At 52.1% G+C, this 24,355-nt stretch overlaps 1 protein-coding gene across 1 annotated transcript; it reads left to right on the forward strand.

Moving 5' to 3' along the window:
- The first annotated feature begins 13,532 nt into the window (after nt 1-13,532).
- Nucleotides 13,533-24,342, forward strand: SPNS1 (SPNS lysolipid transporter 1, lysophospholipid). The gene is made up of 13 exons (XM_069734900.1): nt 13,533-13,651; nt 18,544-18,806; nt 19,122-19,187; nt 19,414-19,550; nt 21,466-21,617; nt 21,696-21,765; nt 21,863-22,005; nt 22,093-22,236; nt 22,633-22,822; nt 22,902-22,967; nt 23,041-23,139; nt 23,332-23,503; nt 23,831-24,342. The coding sequence occupies exons 2-13, from the start codon at nt 18,569-18,571 to the stop codon at nt 23,923-23,925; spliced, it is 1,572 nt and encodes a 523-aa protein (XP_069591001.1). The 5' UTR covers nt 13,533-13,651; nt 18,544-18,568; the 3' UTR covers nt 23,926-24,342.
- Nucleotides 24,343-24,355: the final 13 nt, after the last annotated feature.

Here is a 24,355-nt window from a genome sequence, read left to right on the forward strand (position 1 = left end):
CACAATGGGAAAGGAGACAACTGAGAAGTGAAGGATCCTATTAGTCTTTCCTCACGTGCACCGATGTAACCGACGGGTGAGTGATCTATTTAGGCATGGTGGAACACAGTGATTAACAGCACACTCTTCTCAGCTGGACTTTGTCATACTACAAAAGATTTCCTTCACAAATGCCTCCTGTTGAACCCGGCACCAGAAAGGGGGAAACGCGTTGGGTCTCAACATGTGACCAGATAAGTTAATCCTTGACGCTTATCATACTTGTAGACTTGAAGAAGGGACCAATAATGAGTCCAGATAGGTGGATCTAATGTATCTGTAGGACACCTTACAATATTAATGCAGTAATGTGCAAAGTGCTGTCATTCCCTCATTGAGGAATCATATTTGATATACTGAGGGAAAGTCTTTTATGATACAATTTATTCTAAGCTATTACGCCTGCTTTATCCTTCTGCATTATGTAAGTGCTTTTATCGCCATTGACGCGTAATTTAGGGTGCCAGCCTCCGCTGGAAGGCAGGGGTGAGGCATTGGTTCAGTCTCCCATCAGCTCCACCCTGCCATCGCTTTGACTCTGGAAATCCGGTTCCGGACAGGAGTTATTATTATAGAAAAAACGGTTTTATATGGTTTTCATACCTGCAATAAGATTATACATGAGGTCTAAAGACCGGGCCAATTTTTACAATTCTGACCACTGTCCCTTTATGAGGTTATAACTCTGGAACGCTTTGACGGATCCTAATGATTCTGACATTGTTTTCTCGTGACATATTCTACTTCATGTTAGTGGTAAAACTTCTTTGATATTACCTGCGTTTATTTGTGAAAAAAACGGAAATTTGGTGACACTTTTGAAAATTTCGCAATTTTCCAACTTTGAATTTTTATGCCCTTAAATCACAGAGATGTCACACAAAATACTTAATAAGTAACATTTCCCACATGTCTACTTTACATCAGCACAATTTTGGAACCAACATTTTTTTTTTTGTTAAGGTACCGTCACACTGAACGATATCGCTAGCGATCCGTGACGTTGCAGCGTCCTGGCTAGCGATATCGTTCAGTTTGACAGGCAGCAGCGATCAGGCCCCTGCTGTGATGTCGTCGGTCGCTGCAGAAAGTCCAGAACTTTATTTCGTCGCTGGATCTCCTGCAGACATCGCTGAATCGGCGTGTGTGACGCCGATTCAGCGATGTCTTCACTGGTAACCAGGGTAAACACCGGGTTACTAAGCGCAGGGCCGCGCTTAGTAACCCGATGTTTACCCTGGTTACCAGCGTAAAAGTAAAAAAAAACAACCACTACATACTTACCTTCCGCTGTCTGTCCCCGGCGCTCTGCTTCTCTGCACTGGCTGTGAGCGCCGGCCAGCTGGAAAGCAGAGCGGTGACGTCACTGCTCTGCTTTCCGGCCGCTGTGCTCACAGTCAGTGCAGGAAAGCAGAGCGCCGGGGACAGACAGCGGAAGGTAAGTATGTAGTGTTTGGTTTTTTTACTTTTACGATGGTAACCAGGGTAAACATCGGGTTACTAAGCGCGGCCCTGCGCTTAGTAACCTGATGTTTACCCTGGTTACCGGCATCGTTGGTCGCTGGAGAGCTGTCTGTGTGACAGCTCTCCAGCGACCAAACAGCGACGCTGCAGCGATCGGCATCGTTGTCGGTATCGCTGCAGCGTCGCTGAGTGTGAAGGTACCTTTAGGGAGTTAAGGGTTAAAAGTTGACATTGATTTCTCATTTTTACAACACCATTTTTTTTTTAAGGGACCACATCACATTTGAGTTCATTTTGAGGGGTTCATGTGATAGAAAATACCAAAAAGTGAAACCATTCTACAAACTGCACCCCTCAAGGTGCTCAAAACCACATTCAAGAAGTTTATTAACCCTTCTGGTGTTTCACAAGAATGTTTTTTTTTTTTTTTAATGAACATTTAACTTTTTTCACAAAAAATTTACTTCAGCTCCAATTTGTTTTATTTTACCAAGGGTAACAGGAAAAATTGGACCCCAAAAGGTATTGTACACATTGTCCTGAGTACGCTGATACCAGATATGTGGGGGTAAACCACTGTTTGGGCGCATGGCAGAGCTCAGAAGGGAAGGAGTTCCATTTGACTTTTCAATGCAAAATTGACAGGAATTGAGATAGGTTGCCATGTCGCGTTTGGAGAGCCCCTGATGTGCCTAAACATTGAAAGCCTCCACAAGTGACACCATTTTGGAAAGTAGACCCCTAAGGAACTTATCTACGTGTGGTGAGCACTTTGACCCACCAAGTGCTTCACAGAAGTTTATAATGTAGAGCCGTAAAAATAAAAAATCATATTTTCTTTTTACAAAAATGAACTTTTTGCCCCCAATTTTTATTTTCCCCAAGGGTAACAGAAGAAATTGAACCCCAAAACTTGTTGTGCAATTTGTTCTGAGTACGCTAATACCCCATATGTGGGGGTAAACCACTGTTTGGGCGCATGGGAGAGCTCGGAAGGGAAGGAGTGCCGTTTGACTTTTCAATGCAAAATTGACTGGAATTTAGATAGGACGCCATGTTGCGTTTGGAGAGCCACTGATGTGCCTAAACATTGAAACCCCCCACAAGTGACACCATTTTGGAAAGTAGACCCCTAAGGAACTTATCTAGATGTGTTGTGAGAACTTTGAACCCCCAAATGTGTCACTACAGTTTATACCGCAGAGCCGTGAAAAAAAAAAAAAAATTTCCCACAAAAATGATTTTTTAGCCCCCAAATATTTATTTTCCCAAGGGTATCAGGAGAAATTGGACACCAAAAGTTGTTGCCCAATTTGTCCTGAGTATGCCGATACCCCATATGTGGGGGTAAACCCCTGTTTGGGAGCACGGGAGAGCTCGGAAGGGAAGGAGCACTGTTTTACTTTTTCAACGCAGAATTGGCTGGAATTGAGATTGAACGCCATGTCGCGTTTGGAGAGCCCCTGATGTGCCGAAACAGTGGAAACCCCCCAATTATAACTGAAACCCTAATCTAAACACACCCCTAACCCTAATTCCAACGGTAACCCTAACCACACCTCTAACCCAGACACACCCCTAACCCTAATCCCAACCGTAACCATAGCCCTAACCACACTCCTAACCCGAACATACCCTATAACCCTAATCCCAACCATACCCCAACACACCCCTAACCCTAATTCCAACCCTAACCACAATACTAACTCCAACACAACCCTAACTGTAGCCCCAACCCTAACTGTAGCTCTATCCCTAACCGTAGCCCCAACCCTAATGGGAAAATGGAAATAAATACATTTTTTCATTTTATTATTTTTACTTAACTAAGGGGGTGATGAAGGGGGGTTTAATTTACTTTTATAGCGGGTCTTTTAGTGGATTTTTATGATTGGCAGCCGTCAAACTCTAAAAGACGCTTTTTATTGCAAAAAATAGTTTTTGCGTCTCCACATTTTGAGAGCTATAATTATTCCATATTTTGGTCCACAGAGTCATGTGAGATATTGCTTTTTGCGGGACGAGTTGACGTTTTTATTGGTAACATTTTCGGGCAAGTGATATTTTTTGATCGCTTTTTATTCTGTTTTTTGTGAGGCAGAATGACCAAAAAACAACTATTCATGAATTTCTTTTGGGGGGCATTTATACTGTTCCACGTTTGGTAAAATTGATAAAGCCGTTTTATTCTTCGGGTCAGTACGATTACAGAGACACCTCATTTATATCATTTTTTTATGTTTTGGCGCTTTTATACGATTAAAAACTATTTTATATAAAAAAAATAATTATATTTGCATCGCTTTATTCTGAGGGCTATAATTTTTTTATTTTTTCTCTGATGATGCTGTGTGGTGGCTCGTTTTTTGCGGGACAAGATGACGTTTTCAGCTGTACCATGTTTTTTTATATCCATCTTTTTGATCGCTTGTTATTCCACTTTTTGTTCGGCGGTATGATAATAAAGCGTTGTTTTTTGCCTCCTTTTTTTTTACAATGTTCACTGATGGGTTAACTAGTGGGACAGTTTTATAGGTCGGGTTGTTACGGATGCGGTGATACTAAATATGTGTACTTTTATTGTTTGTTTTTTATTTAGATAAAGAAATGTATTTATTGGAACAAGGGTATGTGCACACGTTGCGGATTTTGCTGCGGACTCGCAGCAGTTTTGACTCTGCGGATTCGCAGCTGTTTTCCCTGAGTTTACAGTACCATGTAAACCTATGGAAAACAAAATCCGCAGTACACATGCTGCGGAAAATACCGCGCCAAAACGTAGCATTTTTATTCCGCAGCATGTCAATTCTTTGTGCAGATTCCACAGCGGTTTACACCTGTTCCTCAATAGGAATCTGCAGGTGTAAAACCGCAGGTGGAATCCGCACAAAAAACGCATAAAATCCGCAGGTAAAACGCAGTGCTTTTTACATGCGGATTTCTCAAAACAGGTGCGGAAAATCCGCAGAGGTTCCATCTACGTGTGCACATACCCCAATTCTTCTTTTATTTATTTAGGATTTTTTTTTTACACATGTAAATATGTATTTTTTTACTTTGTCCCAGGGTGGGACATCATACTATAGTGACAGATCGCTGATCTGACACTTTGCAGTGCACTGTGTCAGATCAGCGATCTGACAGGCAGTGCAGGAGGCTTGCCGGTGCCTGCTCTGAGCAGGCGCTTGTAAAGGTACCGTCACACTAAGCGACGCTGCAGCGATACCGACAACGATCCGCATCGCTGCAGCGTCGCTGTTTGGTCGCTCGAGAGCTGTCACACAGACAGCTCTCCAGCGACCAACTATGCCGGTAACCAGGGTAAACATCGGGTTACTAAGCGCAGGGCCGCGCTTAGTAACCCGATGTTTACCCTGGTTACCAGCGTAAAAGTAAAAAAAAAACAAACACTACATACTTACCTTCCGCTGTCTGTCCCTCGGCGCTCTGCTTCTCTGCCCTGTGTCAGCACAGCGGCCGGAAAGCACAGCGGTGACGTCACCGCTCTGCTTTCCGGCCGCTGTGCTGCTTACACAGGGCAGAGAAGCAGAGCGCCGAGGGACAGACACCGGAATGTAAGTATGTAGTGGTTTTTTTTTTTTTTACTTTTACGCTGGTAACCAGGGTAAACATCGGGTTACTAAGCGCGGCCCTGCGCTTAGTAACCCGATGTTTACCCTGGTTACCAGCGAAGACATCGCTGAATCGGCGTCACACACGCCGATTCAGCGATGTCAGCAGGAAGTCCAGCGACGAAATAAAGTTCTGGACTTTCTGCAGCGACCAACGACATCACAGCAGGATCCTGATCGCTGCTGCCTGTCAAACTGAACGATATCGCTAGCCAGGACGCTGCAACGTCACGGATCGCTAGCGATATCGTTTAGTGTGACGGTACCTTAAGCTACCTCCCTGCAGGACCCGGAAGGAGCCCCGCGGCCATTTTGGAACCGGGGCCTGCAGGGAGGAGACGCTCGGAACAACGCGATCACATTGCTTTGTTCTGAGGGTCTCAGGGAAGCACGCAGGGAGCCCCCTCCCTGCGCGATGCTTCCCTATGCAGCCGGAATGCTGCGATCATGTTTGATTGCAGTGTTCCGGGGGTTAATGTGCCAGGAGCGGTCCGTGACCATTCCTGGCACATAGTGCTGGATGTCACCTGTGAGTCAGCTGACTCCCGGCCACGCTCCCCCCGTTAGTGCGGCTGATCGGTGATGACGTACTATTCAGTCGGTGGTCATAGGGGCCCATATCACCTCGACGGGATAGTACGTCAGATGTCAGAAAGGGGTTAACATATTTAGAAAACCCAGTATAATTTCCACTACACTTCACAAATATGGTACTTCTGTTGGTATCACAAATATCACCTCAATATAAATACAGTTAAGTTCATTACAGCACCCTCACTGTAAACTATATAATCACACCCTGCCTAACACCAACGTTATCATTGGACCCTGCCTAACACCAATGTTATCATTGCACCCTGCCTAACACCAACGTTATCATTGGACCCTGCCTAACACCAATGTTATCATTGCACCCTGCCTAACACCAACGTTATCATTGCACCCTGCCCGTCACCAGCTTTATCATTGCACCCTGCCCGTCACCCGCTATATCATTGCACCCTGCCCGTCACCCGCTATATCATTGCACCCTGCCCGTCACCCGCTATATCATTACACCCTGCCCGTCACCCGCTATATCATTACACCCTGCCCGTCACCCGCTATATCATTACACCCTGCCCGTCACCCGCTATATCATTGCACCCTGCCTGTCACCTGCCATATCATTGCACCCTGCCCGTCACCCACTATATCATTACACCCTGCCTGTCACCTGATATCATTGCACCCTGCCTGTCACCTGCTATATCATTGCACCCTGCCTGTCACCTGATATCATTGCACCCTGCCTGTCACCTGCCATATCATTGCACCCTGCCCGTCACCCACTATATCATTACACCCTGCCTGTCACCTGATATCATTGCACCCTGCCTGTCACCTGCTATATCATTGCACCCTGCCTGTCACCCGCTATATCATTGCATTCTGCCTGAAACCCACTATATCTTTGCACCCTGCCTGTCACCCGCTATATCATTGCATTCTGCCTGAAACCCGCTATATCATTGCACAACGAAAAAAAACTGTCTATTCTGCAGCAATTTGACAACTTAACATACCAACAGAGGGATGTACTTCATCAACTGCAGTCCCATAAGGATGTTGTTTTTAAGGCAGTGGATAAGCGGGGAAGCACATCTAAATCTGAATGAGAGGCATTTCTCCAATTGAAGGATGGCAATACCTATCTGAAATTGAACTTCTGCCCATTGTCCTCCTTCTCAGACCAACTTCAGTTGATTCTTGAAAAAGCTTATGAGGAGGGAATAATTAATAAGAAAGTTCTTGATGGACTAGTAGTCAAATTTCCTAGGGTGCCTACATTGTATCTCCTCCCTAAAGTACACAAGGACACCGTCAATCCACCAGGGCACCCGATTGTGTCCGGCATGGGAGGTTTATGCGACCCAATATGTAAGTTTATCGATTTTTACTTAAAATCATTAGCGGAAACTATGCCATCGTATGTCAAGAACACGACGGACTTCCTAACCAGGGTTGACGGCGTCTTTGTGGAAGATGGGACCTTATTAGTTACAGCAGATGTGGAGACGTCATACCATTGCACTGATCACACTGATTGTCTCAACGCAGTCCGCTTCTTTCTTGGGACCTCCAACCTGGACAGCCCTCGAGCTGCTACAGTTTGTCCTCACGCATATTTTTTTTGTTTTTAAAGATCAGTTCTACCATCAGGAACGTGGCATGACCATGGGTGCTGGATGCGCGCCCTCATACGCCAACCTCTTCTTGGGGTACTGGGAGACGTTGGCCTTTGGGAACGTGGGCTCGGGGGCCGAACACGTGCTGTGGTTTCGATACATAGATGATGTTTTGTTCCTTTGGCGTAGAACTGTGCAGCAGCTTGAGGGTTTCAGGTTTCTTCTTAATTGTAATCTATACAATATAAGGTTAACCTATTATTTATTATTATAGCACCATTTATTCCATGGCGCTTTACATGTGAGGAGGGGTATACATAATAAAAACAGGTACAATAATCTTGAACAAGTCACAACTGGTACAGTAGGAGAGAGGACCCTGCCCGCGAGGGCTCACAATCTACAAGGGATGGGTGAGGATACAGGAGGATAGAGGACCCTGCCCGCGAAGGCTCACAGTCTACAAGGGATGGACGAGGATACAGGAGGAGAGAGGACCCTGCCCGCGAGGGCTCACAATCTACAAGGGATGGGTGAGGATACAGGAGGATAGAGGACCCTGCCCGCGAGGGCTCACAATCTACAAGGGATGGGTGAGGATACAGTAGGAGAGAGGACCCTGCCCGCGAAGGCTCACAATCTACAAGGGATGGGTGAGAATACAGGAGGAGAGAGGACCCTGCCCGCGAGGGCTCACAATCTACAAGGGATGGGTGAGGATACAGTAGGTAGGGTAGAGCTGGTCGTGCAGCGGTTTGGTCGATCGGTGGTTACTGCAGGTTGTAGGCTTGTCGGAAGAGGTGGGTCTTCGGGTTCTTTTTGAAGGTTTCGATGGTAGGCGAGAGTCTGATATGTTGTGGTAGAGAGTTCCAGAGTAGGGGGGATACGCGAGAGAAATCTTGTATACGATTGTGGGAAGAGGAGATAAGAGGGGAGTAGAGAAGGAGATCTTGTGAGGATCGGAGGTTGCGTGTAGGTAAGTATCGGGAGACGAGGTCACAGATGTATGGAGGAGACAGGTTGTGGATGGCTTTGTATGTCATGGTTAGGCTTTTGTACTGGAGTCTCTGGGTAATGGGGAGCCAGTGAAGGGATTGACAGAGGGGAGAGGCCGGGGAATAGTGGGGGGACAGGTGGATTAGTCGGGCAGCTGAGTTTAGAATAGATTGGAGGGGTGCGAGAGTGTTAGAGGGGAGGCCACAGAGCAGGAGGTTGCAGTAGTTGAGACGGGAGATGAGGGCATGGACTAGGGCATTTGCAGATTCTTGGTTTAGGAATGTACGGATCCGTGAAATCTTTTTGAGTTGAAGCGGCAGGAAGTGGAAAGGGCTTGGATATGCGGTTTGAAGGAGAGATCAGTGTCAAGGATTACCCCGAGGCAGCGAGCTTGTGGGACTGGGGAGAGTGGGCAGCCATTTACTGTAATGGATAGGTTCATTGGGGGGGGGTACGTGAGATGGGGGAAAGATGATGAATTCTGTTTTGTCCATGTTAAGTTTTAGAAATCTAGCGGAGAAGAAGGATGAAATAGTGGACAGACGTTGAGGTATTCTGGTTAGTAGGGTGGTGATATCTGGTCCAGAGATGTAGATCTGTGTGTCATCAGCATAGAGATGATACTGAAAATCGTGAGATTCTATGAGCTGTCCCAGGCCAAAAGTGTAAAGGGAGAAGAGCAGGGGCCCAAGGACTGAACCTTGCGGGACTCCGACAGATGGGGGCGAGGTGAGGAGGTGGTGTGTGAGTGGGAGACGCTGAATGTCCAGTCTTTTAGGTATGACGAGATCCAGGATAGGGCCAAGTCTGTGATGCCAAGGGATGAGAGGGTCTGTAGTAATAGGGAATGGTCCACTGTGGCAGAGGCAGAGAACAGGTCGAGGAGGAGGACAGAGTAGTGTTGCTTGCTCTTGGCGGTTAAGATGTCATTGGTGACTTTAGTTAGGGCAGTTTCGGTGGAGTGGTGTGACCGGAAGCCAGATTGTAAGCGGTTGAAGAGGGAGAAAGAAGAGAGATGGGAGGACAGTTCAAGAAGGACGTGTTGTTCCAGTAGTTTTGAGGCATAAGGGAGAAGTGATATAGGGCGATAGCTAGGTACAGAGGATGGGTCAGGAGAAGGCTTTTTGAGGATAGGTGTGATAGAGGCATGTTTAAAGCTTGAGGGGAAAACACCAGTTAGTGATAGGTTGAAGAGATGGGTTAGAGTTGGGTTGAAGACTGTGGTGAGGTTTGGGATGAAGTGGGAAGGGATCGGGTTAAGTGCACAGGTGGTGAGATGCGATCTTGAGAGTAGAGTGGAGAGTCGATCTTCTGTAATGGTGGAGAAGTTGGTTTTCGAGGTGGAGAGCTGGGTAGTTGGGAGGAAGGGCTCTGGGGGTTGTCGACTAAAACTATCTCTGATGCTCTCAATCTTCTGCTTGAAAAATGAGGCAAAGTCTTCAGCTGAGATGAGTGGGAAGGGAGGAGGTGCTGGGGGACGGAGGAGAGAGTTGAAGGTGTTGAATAACTGTTTAGGGTTGTGAGACAGGGAGGATATGAGAGATGAGAAGTAGGTTTGTTTAGCTGTGGCGAGTGTGGTCTTGAAAGTAGTGAGGGACTGTTTGAATGCGATAAAGTGCTCGTTAGAGTGGGATCTTTTCCATCTCCGCTCTGCAGCCCTGGAAGCTCGCCTCAGTTCTTTGGTCAGGCTGGTGTGCCAGGGCTGTCTGTTGATTTTGCGAGCTTTGGTATGTGTGAGAGGGACAAGAGATTCCAAAGCTGCAGCTATTGTGGTGTTATATAGTGCGGCAGCATCATCCACATTGTGTAGGGAACTTATGTCTGTGACAGGGAGGAGGGATTCAGAGAGTGAATGTAGATCAAGGTGTTTAAGATTTCTGCTAGGGTGTGCAAGTTTGTGGGGTGGGGATTGTAGATAAGGAGTGGAGAGGGAAGAGAATGTGAGTAGATTGTTGTCAGAAAGAGGAAGAGGTGAGTTAGAGAGGTTAGATAGGGAGCAGAGGCGGGTGAAGATGAGGTCCAGCGTGTGGCCATCTTTGTGAGTGGCCTCAGAGGACCATTGAGTGAGGCCAAAGGAGGAAGTGAGAGATAGAAGTTTAGTGGCAGCTGAGAGGGAAGAGTCAATGGGGATATTGAAGTCGCCCATGATGATAGTGGGGATGTCAGCGGCGAGGAAATGGAGTAGCCAGGTGGTGAAGTGGTCAAAGAAGGTGGTGGCTGGCCCTGGGGGGCGGTAAATGACAGCCAGTTGGAGGGGGAGTAGATGCGCACAGAGTGCACCTCAAAGGAAGGGAGGGTAACAGAAGGTGGCAGTGGGATTGGGGAGAAGGAGCAGTTATCTGACAGGAGAAAACCAACTCCTCCGCCATGTTTTCTGCTGGAGGCAGAGGCACAGGGGGCTCCTGGAGGCGGAGGCACAGGGGGCTCCTGGAGGCGGAGGCACAGGGGGCTCCTGGAGGCGGAGGCACAGGGGGCTCCCGGAGGACGAGGCACAGGGGGCTCCCGGAGGACGAGGCACAGGGGGCTCCCGGAGGACGAGGCACAGGGGGCTCCCGGAGGACGAGGCACAGGGGGCTCCCGGAGGACGAGGCACAGGGGGCTCCCGGAGGACGAGGCACAGGGGGCTCCCGGAGGACGAGGCACAGGGGGCTCCCGGAGGCGGAGGCACAGGGGGCTCCCGGAGGCGGAGGCACAGGGGGCTCCCGGAGGCGGAGGCACAGGGGGCTCCCGGAGGCGGAGGCACAGGGGGCTCCCGGAGGCGGAGGCACAGGGGGCTCCCGGAGGCGGAGGCACAGGGGGCTCCCGGAGGCGGAGGCACAGGGGGCTCCCGGAGGCGGAGGCACAGGGGGCTCCCGGAGGAAGAGGCACAGGGGGCTCCTGGAGGAAGAGGCACAGGGGGCTCCTGGAGGACGAGGCACAGGGGGCTCCTGGAGGCGGAGGCACAGGGGGCTCCTGGAGGCGGAGGCACAGGGGGCTCCTGGAGGACGAGGCACAGGGGGCTCCTGGAGGACGAGGCACAGGGGGCTCCTGGAGGACGAGGCACAGGGGGCTCCTGGAGGACGAGGCACAGGGGGCTCCTGGAGGACGAGGCACAGGGGGCTCCTGGAGGACGAGGCACAGGGGGCTCCTGGAGGACGAGGCACAGGGGGCTCCTGGAGGACGAGGCACACTGTGAGGGGGGCTCCAGAAGGAAGAGGCACACTGTGAGGGGGGCTCCAGAAGGAAGAGGCACACTGTGAGGGGGGCTCCAGAAGGAAGAGGCACACTGTGAGGGGGGCTCCAGAAGGAAGAGGCACACTGTGAGGGGGGCTCCAGAAGGAAGAGGCACACTGTGAGGGGGGCTCCAGAAGGAAGAGGCACACTGTGAGGGGGGCTCCAGAAGGAAGAGGCACACTGTGAGGGGGGCTCCAGAAGGAAGAGGCACAGGGGTCTCCCGGAGGAAGAGGCACAGGGGTCTCCCGGAGGAAGAGGCACAGGGGTCTCCCGGAGGAAGAGGCACAGGGGTCTCCCAGAGGAAGAGGCACAGGGGTCTCCCAGAGGAAAAGGCACAGGGGTCTCCCAGAGGAAGAGGCACAGGGGTCTCCCGGAGGCAGGGGCACAGGGGGCTCCCGGAGGCGGAGGCACAGGGGTCTCCCGGAGGCACAGGGGGCTCCCGGAGGCGGAGGCTCCCGGAGGCGGAGGCTCCCGGAGGCGGAGGCACAGGGGGCTCCCGGAGGCGGAGGCACAGGGGGCTCCTGGAGGGGGGGGGCACAGGGGGCTCCCGGAGGCGGAGGCACAGGGGTCTCCCGGAGGCGGAGGCACAGGGGGCTCCCGGAGGCGGAGGCACAGGGGGCTCCCGGAGGCGGAGGCACAGGGGGCTCCCGGAGGCGGAGGCACAGGGGGCTCCCGGAGGTGGAGGCACAGGGGGCTCCTGGAGGGGGGGGCACAGGGGGCTCCCGGAGGCGGAGGCACAGGGGGCTCCCGGAGGCGGAGGCACAGGGGGCTCCTGGAGGCGGAGGCACACTGTGAGGGGGGCAGGCAGGCTCCTAAGTGTTTAATCAGTAGTCTGAGGTAAGTGATGGAATTGGAAGAAGAGGGTCCGGATCGGGGGGGCCTTTTTCATGCCGGGGTCGGAACTGTCACCTTCGTTGTCTGGGGGAGAGCTTAGAGACCCGGACCGACCTTTGCACAGGACAGCAGGGGGCGGAGTGAGGACAAAAAGCGCAGAGCGCGCAGAACAGCGGCCGGGAAGACGGTGCGCAGCCGGAGAATGTAGGGGCTGCGTCCTCCGAGCACCGTGACAGCCCAGGACGGCGATACATAGTTCCGGCTGCTCCCTATAAGGACTGTGACTGGAGAACCGTGCTCCGCCCATTGGCCCCCACTGCTCAAGTAACTGCTTGTCTCAGGCCGCCGTATAACGCGCACGTGCCACGTAAGGCTACGTTCACATTAGCGTTTTGCGTGTTTGCGTCGGGCGACGCAGCGGCGACGCATGCGTCATGCGCCCCTATATTAAACATGGGGGACGCATGGACATGCGTTGTGCGACGCATGCGTTTTTTTTGCCGCAAGCGTCGGGCGCAGAAAACGCAACAAGTTGCATTTTTCTTGCGTCCAAATTTCGGCAAAAAACTACGCATGCGTCGCAAAACGCAGCGTTTTTGCGTGCGTTTTTATTGGCGTTGTGAACGTAGCCTAAGTAACCATGGCAACAGCGCTGGTAACATTGAAAGATTTTTCACTTCACTACTTTCGTCCACCTGCACATTTTACCTCTCCCCTCTCTGTGGGGGGCGCACTCACTCGAGGCCTGTGGGGGCGCACCGGCGGCCTGTGGGGGGCGCACTCACTCGCGGCCTGTGGGGGCGCACCGGCGGCCTGTGGGGGGCGCACTCACTCGCGGCCTGTGGGGGCGCACCGGCGGCCTGTGGGGGGCGCACTCACTCGCGGCCTGTGGGGGGCGCCGCTCCTCCTCTCCGCACACGTGACTGCTCGTCGCCTTCTAATCTGTTTTATATGAAGCGCCAGAAACAAAACTCTGAATTTCAGTCAGAGGTGACTCCGCCCCTCCACGACGTCACCACTCAGACCCCTCCTCCTGCGCGGGAGAGACCTAGCAGAGAGGCGGGGATTAGTACAATCACGTGCCGTCACTGAAGTCGCTGATTGGATTACAGCTGTCAACTATTTCCGGATCGCTGCGGCATCACGTGCTCATAGTGACTCCTCCCCCCGGCTTCTGTAGTGGCGTGTTGACGTCAGACGTAGCCTCGGTCTCAGTCATGTGATCGAAATTGTAGTCATATGACTCGTTAGCCGCACTATGGCGATACATAAAGGATAAGTAACAGGCGGAGGAGGACGGCGCCGGTGAGTGCTCCCGTGTGTAGTGCTGCTCGTCTCCCCGGTCACTGCTATTACACGGGGAGGGGAATAGGACCTACAGGAGCGGTATACATGTATATAGGGGGCTGCAGAGGGGGATGTACGTTTATATATGGATTGTATGTGTACATAGGGGGCTGTACATGTATATAGGGGCTGTAGAGGGTACATACGTGTATAAAGGGGGTGTACGCGTATTTAGGGGCTGTAGAGGGGACGTACGTGTATATAGGGGGCTGTAGAGGGGACGTACGTATATATAGGGGGCTGTAGAGGGGACGTACGTATATATAGGGGGCTGTAGAGAGGATGTACATTTATATAGGGGGCTGTAGAGGGGACGTACGTATATATAGGGGGCTGTAGAGAGGACGTACGTGTATATAGGGGGCTGTGGAGGGGACATATCTATAGGGGGCTGTGGAGGGGACGTACGTATATATAGGAGCTGTAGAGGGTACGTACGTATATATAGGAGCTGTAGAGGGTACATACGTGTATAAAGGGGGTGTACGCGTATTTAGGGGCTGTAGAGGGGACGTACGTGTATATAGGGGGCTGTAGAGGGGACGTACGTGTATATAGGGGGCTGTAGAGGGGACGTACGTGTATATAGGGGGCTGTAGAGGGGACGTACGTGTATATAGGGGGCTGTAGAGGGGACGTACGTGTATAAAGGGGGCTGTAGAGGGGACGTACGTATATATAGGGGCTGTAGAGGGGACATACGTGTATAAAGGGGGTGTACGCTTATATAGGGGGCTGTAGAGGGGACATACGTATATATAGGGGCTGTAGAGGGGACGTACGTGTATATAGGGGGCTGTAGAGGGGACGTACGTGTATATAGGGGGCTGTAGAGGGGACGTACGTGTATATAGGGGCTGTAGAGGGGACGTACGTGTATATAGGGGCTGTAGAGGGGACGTACGTGTATATAGGGGCTGTAGAGGGGACGTACGTGTATATAGGGGCTGTAGAGGGGACGTACGTGTATATAGGGGCTGTAGAGGGGACGTACGTGTATATAGGGGGCTGTAGAGGGGACGTACGTATATATAGGGGGCTGTAGAGAGGACGTACGTGTATATAGGGGGCTGTGGAGGGGACATATCTATAGGGGCTGTGGAGGGGACGTACGTATATATAGGAGCTGTAGAGGGTACGTACGTATATATAGGAGCTGTAGAGGGTACGTACGTATATATAGGAGCTGTAGAGGGGACGTACGTATATATAGGGGGCTGTAGAGGGGACGTACGTATATATAGGGGGCTGTAGAGGGGACGTACGTGTATATAGGGGGCTGTAGAGGGGACGTACGTGTATATAGGGGGCTGTAGAGGGGACGTACGTGTATATAGGGGGCTGTAGAGGGGACGTACGTATATATAGGGGGCTGTAGAGGGGACGTACGTGTATATAGGGGGCTGTAGAGGGGACGTACGTGTATATAGGGGGCTGTAGAGGGGACGTACGTGTATAAAGGGGGCTGTAGAGGGGACGTACGTATATATAGGGGCTGTAGAGGGGACATACGTGTATAAAGGGGGTGTACGCGTATATAGGGGGCTGTAGAGGGGACATACGTATATATAGGGGCTGTAGAGGGGACGTACGTGTATATAGGGGGCTGTAGAGGGGACGTACGTGTATATAGGGGGCTGTAGAGGGGACGTACGTGTATATAGGGGCTGTAGAGGGGACGTACGTGTATATAGGGGCTGTAGAGGGGACGTACGTGTATATAGGGGCTGTAGAGGGGACGTACGTGTATATAGGGGCTGTAGAGGGGACGTACGTGTATATAGGGGCTGTAGAGGGGACGTACGTGTATATAGGGGCTGTAGAGGGGACGTACGTGTATATAGGGGGCTGTAGAGGGGACGTACGTATATATAGGGGGCTGTAGAGGGTACATACGTGTATAAAGGGGGTGTACGCGTATATAGGGGGCTGTAGAGGGGACATACGTATATATAGGGGCTGTAGAGGGGACGTACGTGTATATAGGGGCTGTAGTGGGGACGTACGTATATATAGGGGCTGTAGAGGGGACGTACGTATATATAGGGGCTGTAGAGGGGACGTACGTATATATAGGGGGCTGTAGAGGGGACATACGTGTATAAAGGGGGCTGTAGAGGGGACGTACGCGTATATAGGGGCTGTAGAGGGTACATACGTGTATAAAGGGGGTGTACGTGTATATAGGGGCTGTGGAGGGGACATATCTATAGGGGGCTGCAGAGGGGATGTACGTGTGTGTGTATATGTATATATATATATGGATTGTATGTGTACATAGGGGCTGTAGAGGGGACATACGTGTATAAAGGGGGCTGTAGAGGGGATGTACGTGTATATAGGGGCTGTAGAGGGGACGTACGTGTATATAGGGGGCTGTAGAGAGGATGTACATTTATATAGGGGGCTGTAGAGGGGACTTACGTGTATATAGGGGGCTGTAGAGGGGACTTACGTGTATATAGGGGCTGTAGAGGGGACGTACGTGTATATAGGGGCTGTAGAGGGGACGTACGTGTATATAGGGGGCTGTAGAGAGGATGTACATTTATATAGGGGCTGTAGAGGGGACGTACGTGTATATAGGGGCTGTAGAGGGGACGTACGTGTATATAGGGGCTGTAGAGGGGACGTACGTGTATATAGGGGCTGTAGAGGGGACGTACGTGTATATAGGGGCTGTAGAGGGGACGTACGTGTATATAGGGGCTGTAGAGGGGACGTACGTATATATAGGGGCTGTAGAGGGGACGTACGTATATATAGGGGCTGTAGAGGGGACGTACGTATATATAGGGGGCTGTAGAGGGGACATACGTGTATAAAGGGGGTGTACGCGTATATAGGGGGCTGTAGAGGGGACATACGTATATATAGGGGCTGTAGAGGGGACGTACGTATATATAGGGGCTGTAGAGGGGACGTACGTATATATAGGGGGCTGTAGAGGGGACATACGTGTATAAAGGGGGCTGTAGAGGGGACGTACGCGTATATAGGGGCTGTAGAGGGTACATACGTGTATAAAGGGGGTGTACGTGTATATAGGGGCTGTAGAGGGGACGTACGTTTATATAAGGTGCTGTAGAGGGGACATATCTATAGGGGGCTGCAGAGGGGATGTACGTGTGTGTGTATATGTATATATATATGGATTGTATGTGTACATAGGGGCTGTAGAGGGGACATACGTGTATAAAGGGGGCTGTAGAGGGGATGTACGTGTATATAGGGGCTGTAGAGGGGACGTACGTGTATATAGGGGCTGTAGAGGGGACGTACGTGTATATAGGGGGCTGTAGAGAGGATGTACATTTATATAGGGGCTGTAGAGGGGACTTACGTGTATATAGGGGCTGTAGAGGGGACGTACGTGTATATAGGGGCTGTAGAGGGGACGTACGTGTATATAGGGGGCTGTAGAGAGGATGTACATTTATATAGGGGGCTGTAGAGGGGACTTACGTGTATATAGGGGCTGTAGAGGGGACGTACGTGTATATAGGGGCTGTAGAGGGGACGTACGTGTATATAGGGGGCTGTAGAGGGGACTTGCGTGTATGTAGAGGGGACGTATCTATATAGGGGCTGTAGAGGGACGTACGCATATATAGGGGGCTATAGAGGGGACGTACATGTATATAGGGGCTGTAGAGGGAACGTAGGTGTATATAGAGGGGGCGTACGTGTATGTAGGGGCTGTAGAGGGGACGTACATGTATATAGGGGTTGTAGAGGGGACTTATGTGTATATAGGGGGCTGTAGAGGGGACGTGAGTGTATATAGGGCTGTACAGGTGGCGTAGGTGTATAGGGGGCTGTAGAGGGGGCATAGTTGTATATAGGGGGCTGTTGGGGGGGCGTAGGTGTATATAGGGGGCTGTAGAGGGGGCGTAAGTGTATATAGGGCTGAACAGGGGGCGTAGGTGTATATAGGGCTGTAGAGGGGGCGTTGGTGTATATAGGGGGTGTAGGTGTATATAGGGGTCTGTAGAGGGGGCGTAGGTTTATATAGGGGGCTGTAGAAGGGGCGTAGGTGTATATAGGGGTCTGTAGAGGGGGCGTAGGTTTATATAGGGAGCTGCAGAAGGGGCGTAGGTGTATATAGGGGCTGTAGAGGGGGCGTACGTGTGTGTGTATATATATATATATATATATATATATGTGTGTGTGTGTACATCTCCCCCTATATACACGTATAGAGGGGGCTTTAAAGGAAGGCTTGTGATTGCAGGATGATGTTGGGGGCGATGTGACTGACTATGGACAATGACAGGGGCGATGTGACTGATGATTGATTATATATAATATTGATATATAATATCGATGGTTAGCTCTCGACAGAACAGTATGGGTATATGGTGCTAGTGAGAAGGGACCATAGGCCCCGTAAATACTTACAACTGATGATTGACAGGGACGATGTGACTGATGATTGACGGGGGCGATGTGACTGACGATTGATGACTGGGGAGTTGTGACCGACGATGACGGGGGAGATGTGACCGACGATGACTGGGGGAGATGTGACCGACGATGACTGGGGGAGATGTGACTGACGATGACTGGGGGAGATGTGACCGACGATGATGGGGGAGATGTGACCGACGATGACTGGGGGAGATGTGACTGACGATGACTGGGGGAGATGTGACTGACGATGACTGGGGGAGATGTGACTGACGATGACTGGGGGAGATGTGACTGACGATTGATGATGACGGGGGCGATGTGACTGACAATTTATGCCGGTGATGTGATCCCTCCCCCGGTTGTAGTTTGGGGGCCTTTTTTAAGCCCGATGTTCGTGTTTTCCTTTCACGATAACGACTTTGTTACTTCGTGTCCAGTGTTTCCAGTCCGGGGGCCGACAAGATGATGACCCCTCATGACCACGCTGACACCACCCCGTTCCTGACTCAGGCAGACGACGTGGACGAGGTGAACATCGCAGCGCCCCCTCCACGTGTCCTGGGTGAGGATGGCGACGACGACCCCGACACCCGCGATGTGCACTCCCTGACGGGGATCTCCTACAGGCGCTCCGTCACCATCGTGGGGATTCTCTTCTACATCAACCTGCTGAACTACATGGATCGCTTCACTGTGGCCGGTAGGTGGGGATGGGGAGACCATTATGGGTCAGGGGTACAAGGATATACAGTTATGTCAGTCGTTTTTATGGCTCTCTGAAGAAAAGGAGAAACTAAAGCTGAATTTGTCCTCGGTGGGAGGGGGTCGGTGTCGTATCCCCCAGATTACGGCAGATCACGGTGGATTCAGCAGGGTTTTCATTGGGTTATAGGGTCTCTGTGTGATGGCGTTTGCTGATCTTTATGCCCCCTGTAGGCGATAGCAGGTATCACGCTGACTCTCCGGCCTTGGCTGAGCTGATGATGAGGTTTTTTTTTTCGTTTATTTTTGTCAGGCGTGCTCCCAGACCTAGAGGAAGCCTTCCACATCAAGGACGGCTCCTCCGGACTGATACAGACTGGTAAGTGGCCGCGTCACATCGCGTTTATTATGAGATCTGTCAGCAGGTAGCCTGCTTGTTGATGGTTTACGGGCAACGTAAAATTTGTGACAGCAAGAGCAAATAAGGAGCTTATGTTCCAGGAGGTGGAGTGATCCATGAGCGGTAGATATAGTCAGTAGGGGGGTGATAATATAATTTACACTCTTGTTACATGGAGTCTGACCCTTCCACTCTCTCCCTTCAGTATTTATCTGCAGCTACATGGTGCTGGCTCCGGTCTTTGGATACCTCGGCGATCGATTGAACAGGAAATATATAATTTGCATAGGAATCTCTTTCTGGTCAGTCATCACATTCTGCAGCTCCTTCATACCCAATAAGGTAACGTCCCAGATTGTTGTTGTTGTCGCCGCTCCCTCCCCGGGTGGTGGAGGTGGTTGTTGTCGCCGCTCTCTCCCCGGGTGGTAGTGGTTGTTGTTGCCGCTCCCTCCCCGGGTGGTGGAGGTGGTTGTTGTCGCCGCTCTCTCCCCGGGTGGTAGTGGTTGTTGTCGCCGCTCTCTCCCCGGGTGGTGGAGGTGGTTGTTGTTGTCGCCGCTCTCTCCCCGGGTGGTAGTGGTTGTTGTTGCCGCTCCCTCCCCCGGGTGGTAGTGGTTGTTGTCGCCGCTCTCTCCCCGGGTGGTGGAGGTGGTTGTTGTCGCCGCTCTCTCCCCGGGTGGTGGAGGTGGTTGTTGTCGCCGCTCTCTCCCCGGGTGGTGGTGGTTGTTGTCGCCGCTCTCTCCCCGGGTGGTGGTGGTTGTTGTCGCCGCTCCCTCCCCGGGTGGTGGCGGTTGTTGTCGCCGCTCTCTCCCCGGGTGGTGGCGGTTGTTGTCGCCGCTCTCTCCCCGGGTGCTGGTGGTTGTTGTCGCCGCTCTCTCCCCGGGTGCTGGTGGTTGTTGTCGCCGCTCTCTCCCCGGGTGCTGGTGGTTGTTGTCGCCGCTCTCTCCCCGGGTGCTGGTGGTTGTTGTCGCCGCTCTCTCCCCGGGTGCTGGTGGTTGTTGTCGCCGCTCTCTCCCCGGGTGGTGGCGGTTGTTGTCGCCGCTCTCTCCCCGGGTGGTGGCGGTTGTTGTCGCCGCTCTCTCCCCGGGTGGTGGCGGTTGTTGTCGCCGCTCTCTCCCCGGGTGGTGGCGGTTGTTGTCGCCGCTCTCTCCCCGGGTGGTGGCGGTTGTTGTCGCCGCTCTCTCCCCGGGTGGTGGCGGTTGTTGTCGCCGCTCTCTCCCCGGGTGGTGGCGGTTGTTGTCGCCGCTCTCTCCCCGGGTGGTGGTGGTTGTTGTCGCCGCTCTCTCCCCGGGTGGTGGCGGTTGTTGTCGCCGCTCCCTCCCCGGGTGGTGGCGGTTGTTGTCGCCGCTCTCTCCCCGGGTGGTGGCGGTTGTTGTCGCCGCTCTCTCCCCGGGTGGTGGCGGTTGTTGTCGCCGCTCTCTCCCCGGGTGGTGGAGGTGGTTGTTGTCGCCCCTCCCTCCCCGGGTGGTGGAGGTGGTTGTTGTCGCCCCTCCCTCCCCGGGTGGTGGAGGTGGTTGTTGTCGCCCCTCCCTCCCCGGGTGGTGGAGGTGGTTGTTGTCGCCCCTCCCTCCCCGGGTGGTGGAGGTGGTTGTTGTCGCCCCTCCCTCCCCGGGTGGTGAAGGTGGTTGTTGTCGCCCCTCCCTCCCCGGGTGGTGGTGGTGGTTGTTGTTGTTGTTGTTGTTGTTGTCGCCGCTCCCTCCCCGGGTGGTGGTGGTTGTTGTTGTTGTCGCCGCTCCCTCCCCGGGTGATGGTGGTGGTTGTTGTCGCTGCTCTCTCCCCGGGTGGTGGTGGTGGTGGTGGTTGTCACCGCTCCCTCCCCGGGTGGTGATGGTGGTGGTTGTCGCCGCTCCCTCCCCAGGTGGTGGTTGTCGCCTCTTTTATTTCCTGCCTCTGAAAGGCAAAATCAGTGGTCCTGAAGTGGTGGATCAGCCCTTATAGGTAATTATGAGAGTCCTGTTCCAGAGTAGAAAAGCAAGGCTGCTTTCTCCCAGACCCAGAAGCGGCTCCCCTCCTGACCGCAGCTCGTATGCGGTACTGCAGCTCGGCGCCATTAACCTTAATCCTTTATGGAGTGAAGTAGTTTTCTGTTTCGATAGATCAGACCGTTATGGACTCTGATCCCAAATGTGTTTTATTTTTTATAATCCCGTCATATTGCACCTCTATTATCTGCTATATTTGTTTTCTTGGTCCTTTTATGAATGTAAATCTCACCCTATAATTACCAGCAGACTTTCTTCTTTTCCTGTCTCTTCTCCAGCACTTTCACCTTTTCCTGCTCACACGAGGACTGGTTGGAGTTGGAGAGGCGAGTTACTCCACCATCGCCCCCACCATCATCGCCGACCTGTTTGTGGCCGACCAGCGCACCCGCATGTTGTCCGTCTTCTACTTCGCCATTCCAGTCGGCTGGTGAGTATCCAGAATAAGACTTCATCACTCGTATAGCTGAGGGTTTGGTACAATGTATTGATGCTTTGCCTATTACAGCGGCCTCGGATACATCGCGGGATCCAAGGTGGCGATCGCCGCCAATAGGAACTGGCACTGGGCTTTACGGGTGAGCGAGAGGCTGGCGGGATTCATCACAATGATGGTACTTGGGGGAGGATGAGTGATCCCACAGACTCTGCAATGTCGGCTCCTCTCTGTGACAGGTCACCCCGGGGCTGGGCCTCATCGCCGTCCTGCTGCTCGTATTCTTTGTGAAGGAGCCGCCCAGAGGAGCCGTGGAGAGGAAAAGCGACCAACCCCTGAGCGCGACCCCCTGGTTGGCGGATGTGAAGGCGCTGCTGAAGAAGTAGGTGTTACCCGCGTCACAGAGGTTGTCGCCGGCTCTGCTCTGTCACCCCGTTGTCACTTACACCTTGTGTCTTACTCTCTGTAGCCGGAGCTTCATGCTCGTTACTTTAGGCTTCACGACTGTGGCCTTCGTAACTGGGGCTCTCGCCCTCTGGGCTCCGATGTTCCTGTGGCGTGCACGAAAAGTTCTGTACAAGACGGAGCCACATCAGGATAACAACGAGGACAGGTAAATCCATCCTCACCTGTACCTGCCATTACCGTAATGGCTGGGACCTCGATGCAGGAGTCGTTCTCTACTGATGTTCCTTGGTGGTATCTGCTCCGCACTGACGTGATGAGGTGGAAATATCTATGCTGCACTTATCGGTGTAGACAGGAGCCATTGATCCTCCGGGAGGGTGAGGGACATGTACAGATCCCATCTCTCCAAAGCAAACCTATGTGAGGTTGGGGGCAGATGTACACGTTGATCCTGCCGGGGGGGGGAGGTGTAGACGTTCGTCACCAAATCTCACTAGTGTCTGTATGAGTGGATTGCAGTCTGGTCCGTCTCCGTTGGCCCTGCGTCTTCTCTTTTCTCAGAGGGCTTCCTCACTGATCTTTCTGACCTCTCTCCGTGCAGCTTGATCTTCGGTCTGGTCACAGTGGTCACCGGCATCTTGGGCGTAGGAGCCGGAGTGGAGATCAGTAAACGATACCGTAAAGTGAACCCCCGTGCGGACCCGATTGTGTGCGCTTGTGGCATGCTCTTCTCCGCACCTTTCCTCTACCTGTCTTTGGTTTTCGCGGACACCAGTCTCGTGGCCACTTACGTAAGTAGCCTGTGGGTCGACTACAGATCATCTTCGGTGACGCCGGCCACTGCTCAGTGTTTTATCTCTTTCTCCGCAGGTTTTCATTTTCATTGGGGAGACCTTGCTATCCTTAAATTGGGCCATAGTGGCCGACATGGTGCTGGTGAGTGATCCGTCATCTTCTTTCCATCACCGCTGGAATGATCTTTATCCCAACTTGTCCTCTTCTTTTTTAGTATGTTGTGATCCCCACGAGGCGCTCCACAGCGGAGGCCTTGCAGATAATGGTGTCCCACCTGCTGGGCGATGCCGGGAGCCCCTACCTCATCGGAGTGGTGAGTCGTAATGATGGATTTTACTGAAAGGAAGTCTGATTTTGTAAGCCAGGAGCGAGACTGGTGGGGACAGGTCACGGTGCGGCTGTCCCCACCAGTGCGGCCTTGTTCATTCAGTAGGCTGCAGCGCATCGATGGCACCGCTTACATGTAGAGTATAACTCTCAGCGTGTCGTTACCTATCATCCTCAGATATCCGACCGTATCAGCAAAGAGCAGTCGGAGACCTCCCTTCTTAAGCTCCGCAGCCTGGAATACGCCCTCATGATGTGTACGTTCGTGGGCGCCCTGGGAGGAGGTTTCTTCTTGGCGTCTGCCCTCTTCATTGAGAAGGATCGGAAACAGGCGGAAATGGTATCAGAAGGTGCGTTGTGTGTATATCCGGGCGAGTGCAGCTCCTCCATGTTGGTCTCCTCTCCTAGTTTATACATGGCATGTAGGTCACATCTGTCTTACCGACTACTTTGCATGGACGCAGAGCTCCATCACCCTCCGTCAGTGGGTACTGCCAATCACCGCACTGGGAGACCCCATAATTCGCTACATCTCCCTCAATGCTGCAGACCTTACTATAGATAGTTACAATTATGAACGCAGCTCTGGGTGTGAGTGGAGTAGTCAGAACTCAGTTTTTATGTAAATAATGTATTAATAGGCACAGAGTTTTCACTGATACCGTCTTCCCTTCCAGGAATTGTATCTGAGGTAGAGGGGATTGAAGACAGAATTGTGGTTCCAAAACGTGGAGGATCCACCAGGGTCCCGGTGTCCAGCGTCCTCGTATGAACCTCTGGTGGTCAGCAGTCACAAGGGACAGAGCGTAGAGATTCCTGGCTGCACTCAGCCTACCTGGTACCAGAGATGGCGGGGGTCACAATCTCCCCTGGCGGCTACTGGCAGGATATGGAGCCGATATGAGATACTTTGTCCCATATGTCGCTTCTTGCTGATTATGAAGATCCCCCGATGTGCGGGAGAAGGAAGAGCGGCTGATGTCTTTGCCATCTCTACCTGTAATCCAGTACCGGATTGGACAGCTGTACAAACTACAGAACCTGCTCCAGATTTTATGGTTATTCCTATTTAATTACGGATTTGCACTCACATTATTATTTTTTGTTTGTTTGTTTTTAAGAATGTGAAATGTTTTAACTTTTCAATGGGAAATACAGATATTTGTTAAGAATAAAACGCTGACTGTTGGCCCCAGCCCATA

The sequence above is a fragment of the Ranitomeya imitator genome, chromosome 7, assembly GCF_032444005.1.
Source record: "Ranitomeya imitator isolate aRanImi1 chromosome 7, aRanImi1.pri, whole genome shotgun sequence".
NCBI classification, from domain to species: domain Eukaryota; kingdom Metazoa; phylum Chordata; class Amphibia; order Anura; family Dendrobatidae; genus Ranitomeya; species Ranitomeya imitator.